General features: G+C 47.9%; 2 protein-coding genes across 2 annotated transcripts; both read left to right on the top strand.

Moving 5' to 3' along the window:
- Positions 1–724: 724 nt before the first annotated feature.
- Positions 725–6668, top strand: LOC101765698 (beta-galactosidase 2). The gene is made up of 19 exons (XM_004969362.4): positions 725–1209; positions 1368–1463; positions 1581–1693; positions 2015–2081; positions 2201–2293; positions 2378–2521; positions 2702–2790; positions 2896–3001; positions 3083–3170; positions 3706–3824; positions 3917–4081; positions 4258–4427; positions 4499–4608; positions 4688–4797; positions 4894–5004; positions 5089–5190; positions 5282–5487; positions 5569–5887; positions 5978–6668. Exons 1-19 carry the CDS (start codon positions 1051–1053, stop codon positions 6086–6088), a joined length of 2478 nt encoding a protein of 825 aa, XP_004969419.1. The 5' UTR covers positions 725–1050; the 3' UTR covers positions 6089–6668.
- Positions 6669–8155: 1487 nt separating this feature from the next.
- LOC101766113 (1-aminocyclopropane-1-carboxylate oxidase 1) lies at positions 8156–9551 on the top strand. Its single transcript, XM_004969363.2, has 2 exons — positions 8156–8369; positions 8492–9551. Exons 1-2 carry the CDS (start codon positions 8250–8252, stop codon positions 9308–9310), a joined length of 939 nt encoding a protein of 312 aa, XP_004969420.1. The 5' UTR covers positions 8156–8249; the 3' UTR covers positions 9311–9551.
- The last annotated feature ends 1141 nt before the right edge of the window (positions 9552–10692 follow it).

Here is a 10692-nt window from a genome sequence, read left to right as displayed (position 1 = left end):
AAAAAAAAGTTCTGCCAACGACGCGAGATAGGCATGAATTTTTTATATGAACATGATTTTCTTTCGAACCAAGAACAGCCAGAACATCGATCCTTGCTTGTTTGGCAGCCCAATGCAGAGCAGTCCGCGCGAGCAAAGCTCGACCCACCTTCTATAAATTGTTCTGAAAATATATATTTCAATGCATGCATGTAAGCACGCAAAATTAAAATGAAGTCGTTATATTTTACGAAGAACATGCAATTTTTGTGTTGGAATATGAAATGATATCTTTGTTACAGGAAAAATTATCTAGTAAATTTAAATTGTGGAACTTTTTTCTGCAAGTTATACTAGACATGAATTTATGTTGGACGAGCATGATTTTTGTTCTAAAAATGAAATATCAGAATATAAACCTTTGCTTGTCTGGCGGTGACGGTAGAGGCGTAGAGCAGTCCGCCACCTCAACTGGCAACCCCCACCAAGATTTGACATCGCATATAAATTCGTGCCTCCCTGGCTCCCTCTCCCTCCGCGCCAAAGTCATCTTGACGACACCAGTCCCACGCTGTGGGCCCACCAATGCAGTCACATTCTCTTTCTTCTCAATCCTTTCTCTCTCTAATTAACAACGCTATTAGCAGTGCAATCACGCTCTCAGACCTCTCCTAGATCCTCGCGACCCCTTCTCGTGCAAACACATTTTTTATTCAGATCGATGGGCGAGCTTAATCACCCCTCCTTCAATCTCCGATCCCAAAGGCCAAATCTAGAGAGAGAAAGCAATCTCCAACTCGAGAGACAGAATCACAGAGAGAGGTGTTTGATGCAGAGCAGCCAGAAACAGAGCGGGGTGCCGGGGGGAGAGAGAGAGAGAGAGAGAGATCCCTCACTGTCCTCACTCAAGCGATGAACGAGTGAAGGCGTGAAGCGGCGCCTCACTCCCACCGTCCGGTGGCCCGACCTGCTTCCAGTGGAGGGAAAGCACCGAAAGGCGCGGTCTTTTTCTCGCTTTGTTTCCACCTTCTTTTCACTTCCCTCCCTTTCCTTTCCTCCTTCCCCCCTTCCATGGCGCCGCCGGCTTTCGCCTACGCGGCGGTCGCGGTGGCCGTGCTCGCCGCGGCGGCGTCGGCGGCCGTCACCTACGACCGCAAGGCCGTGGTGGTGAACGGCCAGCGCCGGATCCTGCTCTCCGGCTCCATCCACTACCCCAGGAGCGTCCCCGAGGTGCGCCCCACACTCCCTTGCACTTCCTCTTCCTCCTCTGGCAGTCCGGCGCCTCGCGTTCCTTCTCCCCCCAAAATGCGGGCTCGCTGCACTGCCGCCGCAGTTCGCGGAGTGTGTCTGACTCTCTTGCTTGCATGATTGCTTCTCCTGGCGTGCAGATGTGGCCGGATCTGATACAGAAGGCCAAGGACGGCGGCCTCGACGTGGTGCAGACGTACGTCTTCTGGAACGGCCACGAGCCCTCCCCTGGACAGGTAGTTACCCTTGCCGGAGCACAAATTGCCGGTAAAGAAAAGCAGTTGATTCCCCCCAACTTCCTCTGCTGTTCGCCTGTTTGTTCCTGATGTGGTGGTTGGTTGTCCCATGCGCAGTACTACTTCGAGGGGCGGTATGATCTGGTGCACTTCATCAAGCTGGTGAAGCAGGCCGGACTCTACGTGCACCTCCGCATTGGCCCCTACGTCTGCGCCGAGTGGAATTTTGGGTAAGGGGAACTTGCTCGGTTTTGCTCCATTTCTGTATGAAATGTTTTGGGCCACATTGATGGTCTTGCTGTGACCATTGGTGTTTTTTGAACGTAAGAGTGTATAAGTTTCAAGTGAAGAAAAAAACAAGCGGAGATTTGGTAGTTAATTTGGTTTTTGAAGTAGCTTTCATGCTCTTGTAGTTGACAGTGAGTGTTTGCCTGTAATCGTAGTCCTGTGCTTTGAATTTAGCCAGTGAGGAATAATTAATATAGATCCATTGACGTCAAGGTGATGTGAAGTATGCTAAACTATGTTCCTTTCCCTCTTTTTGGTTGCAGTGGTTTCCCTGTTTGGCTTAAGTATGTCCCAGGCATCAGGTTTAGGACTGATAATGAGCCGTTCAAGGCAAGAATCATTGACCGCTCTGCTTTTCAAGTGTTTCTCCTTTCTAAAATTACTGCAAACTCAGTAACTTTTTTTTTTACCTTGGGGGGGGGGGGGGGGGTGTTGTCAATCTTGAACAGTCTGAGATGCAGAAATTCACCACAAAGATTGTTGACATGATGAAGTCAGAAGGGCTCTTTGAATGGCAGGGAGGACCAATCATCCTCTCCCAGGTATGTTTGCAACTGTACATTCTTGGTCTGTATTGAGCCATGCTTTTGAATGCAACCTACCTTTGGATTCCGCTGTCCTTGCAGATTGAGAATGAGTTTGGGCCCTTGGAGTGGGATCAGGGCGAACCTGCCAAGGCCTACGCGTCATGGGCAGCTAACATGGCGGTTGCACTCAACACGGGTGTCCCATGGATCATGTGCAAAGAAGATGATGCCCCGGATCCAATTGTATGCACTGTACTTCTTTCTTTAATAATGCACCTTGGGCAGCATTTCTTTAATGTGCTGGGGTCTGACCTTGTGACCATTGTCCAAGAAAGGAAACTAATCATGTATTGTATGATTTGCTATTTGTTTTCCCTCTCTTTGTTCACTTAACAAGAACTTTCTCTGATCTAATGGTTGCAGATTAATACGTGCAATGGATTTTATTGTGACTGGTTCTCCCCGAATAAACCTCACAAGCCTACCATGTGGACTGAGGCTTGGACAGCTTGGTAATTGAGTTTGCTTTCTTTTTTCTTAACCCAAGAAGGTAGGCACTTGTTTTTTTAATAAAAAAACTCTCTTTATGTGTCTCCTGTATTTTCTCTTGGGTGTAGGTATACAGGCTTTGGTATTCCAGTTCCACATAGACCAGTAGAGGATCTAGCATATGGTGTTGCCAAATTTATTCAGAAGGGTGGCTCTTTTGTTAATTATTACATGGTAACTCCCATGATTTATGCTTTGCACCTGAGCCTTATTACTAAATTATTGATTGAATAAAGTTCTCACACCACCTTTCAGTATCATGGAGGAACAAACTTTGGGCGCACAGCTGGTGGTCCATTCATTGCAACTAGCTATGACTACGATGCTCCTATTGATGAGTATGGTGAGTTGAACACATTACACATTCTACTTTGGCAAAGGCATTTATTTTGTAGTTTGCATCAATCTCCCGTCATGTAAGGCTTACTTCTACGCATTGTTCCCTGATACAGTATATATACATAATTCCGTAGATGCTATAAGGTTGATTTAATGTTGCTCCACTCGTCTTGAATGAAACAAAGGTGCATGTATTTTCTGATAAGTTTTCTATTGGCAATGGCTACAGCATGGTATACTTGATATCCTATCCACAGTCCCTCCTAGGCTACTAGCCTATGAGCTGAAGTGGTTTAAAATTTTCAAATTGACGCATATAATGTAACCTGTATTCTCCTTAATCATTAAAAGATTTGATTGGGGTAAGACATTGTGTTGGCAATCAAAAGCACATGCAACATACATTTTTGAAAATACTTTGATGGGATATGATGGGTGCATTTGATGCTAAATGAGAAGTGGTTATGTTTCAACCGTTTATGATTTAACAATCCTTCTGTTGACCAAATTGATCTGAGTCCCCCCCTTCACTTCCTCAGGCTTGTTGAGAGAACCAAAATGGGGTCACTTAAAGGAGTTGCATAAAGCTATCAAGCTATGCGAACCAGCCTTGGTTGCAGGAGACCCTATTGTTACTTCACTTGGCAATGCTCAGCAGGTCATTAACTATTATAACATTATGCTCACTCTTCTGCACTTGGACCATATGTATTTTATTCAGGACTGACTTCTTGATCATTTCCTATCTAGGCATCTGTTTTTAGATCAAGCACAGGCGCTTGTGTGGCCTTCCTTGAGAACAAGGATAAAGTATCTTATGCTAGGGTAGCATTCAATGGAATGCATTATGGTCTACCTCCCTGGTCCATAAGTATTCTCCCAGATTGCAAAACAACTGTATACAACACTGCCAGGGTGAGATTGAGTCTTTGTTGTTCATTCTGCAACTTTCTCTTGTTCTTGCTCGAAATGAGTTGCTTGCTTAAATTAGATGTGTACCATATTCAATTAGTTCATGCAGCATTTTCCTTTGTGCTAGGCACCTTTTTATTATTTTGGAGAAGAATTTTTGTACTGATATGTTTATACAGGTTGGGAGTCAAATTTCACAAATGAAAATGGAATGGGCTGGAGGATTGACATGGCAATCATACAATGAGGATATAAACTCCTTGGGTGAGGAATCGTTTACGACAATAGGGTTACTGGAACAGATAAACGTGACAAGGGATAAAACAGACTACTTATGGTATACAACATAGTGAGTACTCTAACTCAGAAAATATATTACTAGTTTTTGCAATTCGAAGATGCTGAAGGTTTCACTTTCAGTGTTGAAATAGCTCAGGATGAGCAGTTCCTGAGTAATGGGAAGAATCCAACGCTAACTGTTATGTCAGCTGGTCATGCTTTGCATATTTTCATTAATGGACAACTAACAGGTAAAACAAATGATTCTCTCTCTCTCTCTCTCTCTCTCTCTCTCATTGATTTTCAATATGCTCTCCAATTCATTGGCAGGAACTGTCTATGGAAATGTAGAAGACCCAAGATTGACATATAGGGGAAGCGTGAAACTTTGGCCAGGCAGTAACACCGTTTCATGCTTAAGTATAGCAGTTGGCCTCCCGGTAAGTGGACGTTTGTCTTAACAACTGATAGTACTCTACTACTGATTGGGAGATGTACGAGTGTCTTGAGATTCATTCTGTTAACCTTCACTGCAGAATGTGGGAGAACATTTTGAGACTTGGAATGCAGGAATTCTAGGTCCCGTGACACTGGATGGCCTGAATGAGGGAAGAAGAGATCTCACATGGCAGAAATGGACCTATCAGGTTATTTCTGTTATTGTTATGAACCTTAATCTTATGTGTGATGTGTTTAAGACATGAACCTAAACAGCACTGTACTTGTTGCAGGTTGGTCTGAAAGGTGAGACTTTGAGTCTTCATTCACTTAGTGGAAGCTCATCAGTAGAGTGGGGAGAACCTGTGCAGAAACAGCCTCTAACATGGTACAAGGTGTGGAAGAAATTCATAAATTTCATTGCTTTCCATGTGGAACGAAATGTTGTTTTTCAAAAAGATCATTCATTTATTGTCTTTTGTGCAGGCTTTCTTCAACGCACCAGATGGCGACGAGCCATTGGCTTTGGATATGAGTAGCATGGGTAAAGGGCAAATCTGGATAAATGGACAAGGTATTGGGCGGTATTGGCCTGGCTACAAAGCCTCTGGAACCTGTGGAAACTGTGATTACCGTGGAGAGTATGATGAGAAAAAGTGTCAAACCAACTGTGGTGACTCTTCGCAGAGATGGTAGGCACTTCATAGGTTACTGCAGCAATATCCGTGAAAAGTTTACAATGAAGCTCTTACATTCACATCATTCTTGTTCAGGTACCACGTTCCTCGTTCATGGCTTAATCCTACAGGGAACCTTTTGGTTATATTTGAGGAGTGGGGTGGTGATCCTACTGGAATCTCAATGGTGAAAAGAACCACAGGGAGTATCTGTGCTGATGTCTCTGAATGGCAGCCATCAATGAAGAGCTGGCATACAAAAGACTATGAGAAAGCCAAGGTCCACCTTCAGTGTGATCATGGACGGAAGATAACTGAGATAAAATTCGCCAGCTTTGGCACACCACAGGGCTCCTGTGGGAGCTACTCTGAAGGAACTTGCCATGCACACAAGTCGTACGACATATTTTTGAAGGTAAAGGATCCGCAAACACTTGTAGAACAGTCAAAAATCCTGAACTTGTATTGGTGTTTACGCTACAATTAAAATTGGTGTTTCTTGCAGAACTGCATTGGTCAAGAACGCTGTGGGGTAAGCGTGGTTCCAGATGTATTTGGTGGGGATCCATGCCCTGGGACTATGAAAAGGGCTGTTGTTGAGGCTATATGCGGTTGAGCCATATAATCCATATAAGCCATCGGTTTCTACAATAACGCCGCTTTATCAACCTTCTGGCAGGACGTGAAAGTCACAAGCAACCGTGACGCGCAGACTGTCAGGAGTTACAGGAATTAGTTGTATGTTAGATTTAAGCATCGATATCTGTATGTAATTTATGTAATTTAGCCGACACAAGAATTTGCATGGAAGAAATGGTTAGGACTCTAGGTGTGAGAAATTAAGGGCTGTGGCACTCTAGACACAACAGATAGGTTTGGCTGGTGGAGGGCGCGGATGAGACTCTGCTTATTACCTGAGTCCATGTGCGTGGTGGCTCTTGGGTTGGAGGACGCCAAGAAGCGAACCGTTGGTTTTGCATTTCCTGACTTCTCATTTTAGCTCGTTGGAGGGTGCAATGTACTGTTCAGGGCCCATCATTCAGGTACTGTCCTTGCTAGTAATGAAGCAGCCAAGAATATCTGATTCGGATTATAAATGAGAACTGTGTCCTATTCTGTCTAAAACTTACCTGATTCCGTGCTTTGTTGGGCATGGTTTACATGAATACCATCTTGCTGAATGCTTATATGTTTTATCAGAAACGACCCATGACCATGCACGATGCCGCAGTACATGGTTTGCTTCTGATGAGTTGGGTCCGGGCGTCCGGCACTGAAAAGAATACCTGTTTGAAAAGTTTGGAATTCAAAACTTGAGTTTCTTTATTTCCTTTTGCTCACGTTTAATAGAAAGGCTGGAGTTTGATTTTTTTTTTAAAAAAAATAAACTGAGAATGACATGAATCTGCTTTTGCTGAATGCTTTGCATCAGAGACGACCCACGAGATTGAGTGGCACTGAATCTAGTGCGATGCTGACATGGTCAAAAGGTCTCCGCCCCGCATGGTCCTGAATGTACTGGCGGCATGTTGACGGTCGCAGATTGACTGATCAGGGTTCAGAACGCATAAACGCGACGCACGATGGAGATTGGAGAGCTAGCAGTACCACCAGTAGCTGGTGGTGTGTTTCCGGCATGTGCTGCTGCTGTGCTCGCGCTCGCAGTTTCCAGGGGAACCCGGGGGCCGGGGCTCGGCCGAAACCGCCGCCGGTGGCCGTGCTGCCTGGTATGATCCTTCAAGTCTTCACTGCAGCTGCAGGCGGGGCGGCAGGCAACAGCCGAGCTGGCCAAAAATAAAGCCGATCACTTTCGGTAGATGTCGTCTGGTGATCGTCTCTACTCTCTAGACTAGGAGGAGTAACTTTCTGCGAAGGCGAAGACGAACCGTTGAACACGTTGGATGATGTGTGCCTGCTGCAATCTGGTTTGGTGTGGTGAATTCAGTGTGCGGTGGAAAAACCGCGCGAGCACACGGCGTCTGACTGACGACCGAAGCAAACGGCATTGCCGGCGGCCTGTCGGAAGATCCGGCAGGATCAGGCCCCCGGATGCGGCGGCGCGCCGGCCGAAACAGCGTCGAGTACGGCGTACGAGACCACGGCGCGAAGCAAATGCTTGACGCCGCGCTTGCATCGGATCCACGCATCGGAATATCGGTTCGTCAGGGTCAGTCCAATGCACTTAGGCCCCGCCGCGTCCTTCACTTAGATCACATCAGATTCGATTCTTCAGAGCTCAGTATTGATTAATAGTACTCCACTTACTAGAACAGCCGATCGATCAGCTCGATCGGTGTCGTACGCTACGCTGCATACGGCCGCCCGGCCGGCCGCCCGGCGCGCGGTGTGTCCGGGGAAGACTGAACCTGCTGCCATTCCAAACCAAGCAACTGAAACCGCGGGAAGCCACCGGCTTCCTCGCTCATGCCAACCCCCTGCCCCTGTCGCGGACGGGACGGGACGTCTCACCTGGCTGCTCTCTGGCATATGGCCACATGTCATGTGGGATCGATCGATGTAGCCTAGAGCTGCCTAGTCATCTGCCTGCAAGTTGTTGGCACCGTCCAGTTGGTAATCTGGAAGACTAGAGATCACTACACCAACTGGATTTGTTTATGGGGGCACACATACATGCCAACGCAACTATACATGTTCGTGCGATGTCGGAAGCGCTATAAATAGCAGCAGCCTAGGCACCTCCCCCTCATGCAGCAAACACAAGTTTAGACACTGCAAGGAGATACAAGTACACTAGTGTTGTGTTCCAAAACGAGGCGATGACGGGACCGATGGAGATTCCGGTGATCGACCTCGGCGGCCTCAGCGGCGGCGAAGAGCAGAGGTCGTGGACCATGGCGCGGCTCCACGAGGCCTGCAAGGACTGGGGCTTCTTCTGGGTAATTTAGCAATGCATCCTGCATTCCTCTGCTGTACAGTGATTTGTTCCTACTACTTTCTAGTGCAACGCATCTCGTAGTATAGCTTGGCAAAAAATTTGACGCGTGCTCGTGCGCGGCAGGTGGAGAACCACGGCGTGGATGCGGCGCTCATGGACGAGGTGAAGCGCTTCGTCTACGGCCACTACGAGGAGCACCTCGAGGCCAAGTTCTACGCCTCCAACGTCGCCAGGAACCTGCCGGCCGAAGACGGTGGCGGCGAGCCCTCCGACGAGGTGGACTGGGAGTCCACCTACTTCATCCAGCACCGCCCCAGGAACAACGCCGCCGACTTCCCGGAGATCGCGCCGGCGGCCAGGGAGGCGCTGGACGCGTACATCGCCCAGATGGCGTCCCTCGCGGAGCGCCTCGCCGAGTGCGTGAGCCTCAACCTGGGCCTCCCCGGAGGCCACGTCGCCGGCGCCTTCGCGCCGCCGTTCGTCGGCACCAAGTTCGCCATGTACCCGCCCTGCCCGCGCCCGGAGCGAGTGTGGGGCCTGCGCGCGCACACCGACGCCGGGGGCATCATCCTGCTCCTCCAGGACGACGCCGTCGGCGGGCTCGAGTTCCTCAGGGGCGGCGCCGAGTGGGTCCCCGTCGGCCCCACCAGGAGCGGCCGCCTCTTCGTCAACATCGGGGACCAGATCGAGGTCATCAGCGGCGGCGCGTACCGGAGCGTCGTGCACCGCGTCGCGGCGGGGAACGAGGGACGGCGCCTGTCCGTGGCCACGTTCTACAACCCCGGCCCCGACGCCGTGGTGGAGCCGGCGGCGAGGGGGGACGCGGCGGCCCTCTCCTACCCTGGGCCGTACAGGTTCGGGGACTACCTCGAGTACTACCAGGGCACCAAGTTCGGCGACAAGGACGCCAGGTTCCAGGCTGTCAAGAAGCTGCTCGGCTAAGCCAGCAACGATGCTTTCGTTCATGGATATATTGTTCTGCGTCTCGATTCCGTGCTTTGCTTGTTGATCCATGGCCTGCATTTGGGTTAGTTGCGTGTTTGTTTTAGCAAATCTTTTACGTGATGGTTAGTGATTACCTGTAAGCATTCTGCGGTTGACTAATGGTGCGGCCGTCAAGAGCTTGTTTGCAGTTTGCACATCATCCATTGTCTTCCGAATTCCGATACAAATGGATTACGGTGGAAAATTGGGATAGAGATCCTCAGCAGTACATCTCTCTTGTCACTGACACGTGAATCTGGACCTACGCATCAGTGACACGTAGGGGCGGACCTACGTTGGTGTGAGTGAGGGTACAGGCCCTCACTCAATTTTATCATGCTAGGGTAGTTTGCAAATTTTCACCATATATAAGCTTTCAAATTTTAATTGTTCTTAAGGTGTGGTGTAACACCAAGTGTTTTTGGAACTTTAAAAGGTCATCAAGATGATAATAATAAAGTTTGGAGTAAATTAAGGTATTATGAGTTAAGTTCAAATTTAGATGGAATTTGACAAAAATTCAAATAAATGGTCAAATTTGGAAAAAATTGAATCAAACATGGAATCATAAGTTGAAAGTGTTTGGAACTCAGTGGAATCAAGTTTGGGACCAAACTCAAGTCATAAGCATCTCAACTTCATGGTCAAAGTTGTTGACCAGCGTCAACTCTATCAATTTTTGGAAATTTCCCAAAGTCTGAAAACAGAGTTAAATGCTCAACTTGGAGCTCAATTTCTGAGAAATTCTAAATGACAATCTTGGAACTCGAGGGACCCTAAATAATCTTGGATGTTTAATCAACATCTTAGATAAGTTGTTGAACACAGAAAGTTAAGAATTTAAATTTTAATTGGAGGTCAAAGTTTGAAAATTAAGCTGTTCCTAGGCAACAATGACGAAACTAAATGGCATGTGCCATTGAGCACTGACCGACAGTGCATTGGCTGATTTTCGGGGCTTCGATTCGAGCGTTTGAGTGATCCATTGCTCAAAGTGCAAATCTATTGGATGAAGCCCCATGAATCCTTACAAGTTTGGTTAAAGGAGATTGCAGAGCTTGGATTGAAAGTTGAGCACAAATTTGGAATAAAATCGGGCGGAAATGGAGAAAAGGGGAGAAGAGCAGAGTCGCGGTGCTGCCACAAAGCTGCTTGCCGCCGATGGCCGGAGGCGGTTTCACCCGTGCCATGTGCCGGTGCTGCGTGCGAGCGAAGCAGGTGAGAAGGCTTGAGGTGGCCGACGTGGAGGCGGTGAAAATTCGAATATATACCGCGCTCACCGGCTGTGTTCATCCCTTTTACCGCTGCTGCCCCTTTTTCACCGCCTCCTCGATCACTGG

The sequence above is a fragment of the Setaria italica genome, chromosome V (genome assembly GCF_000263155.2).
Source record: "Setaria italica strain Yugu1 chromosome V, Setaria_italica_v2.0, whole genome shotgun sequence".
Taxonomy (NCBI): domain Eukaryota; kingdom Viridiplantae; phylum Streptophyta; class Magnoliopsida; order Poales; family Poaceae; genus Setaria; species Setaria italica.
Note: the sequence above shows the minus strand (reverse complement) of the source record. Positions and strands in the feature narration are given on the sequence as shown.

Excerpts from the sequence above, each read along its gene's own strand:
- LOC101765698 (XM_004969362.4), top strand. The coding sequence starts at position 1,051 with ATGGCGCCGCCGGCTTTCGCCTACGCGGCGGTCGCGGTGGCCGTGCTC. Across the intron at positions 5,005-5,088 it reads GGCAGAAATGGACCTATCAG|GTTGGTCTGAAAGGTGAGAC; the intron begins GTTATTTCTGTT and ends TACTTGTTGCAG. Across the intron at positions 5,488-5,568 it reads GGTGACTCTTCGCAGAGATG|GTACCACGTTCCTCGTTCAT; the intron begins GTAGGCACTTCA and ends ATTCTTGTTCAG.
- LOC101766113 (XM_004969363.2), top strand. The coding sequence starts at position 8,250 with ATGACGGGACCGATGGAGATTCCGGTGATCGACCTCGGCGGCCTCAGC. Across the intron at positions 8,370-8,491 it reads AGGACTGGGGCTTCTTCTGG|GTGGAGAACCACGGCGTGGA; the intron begins GTAATTTAGCAA and ends CGTGCGCGGCAG.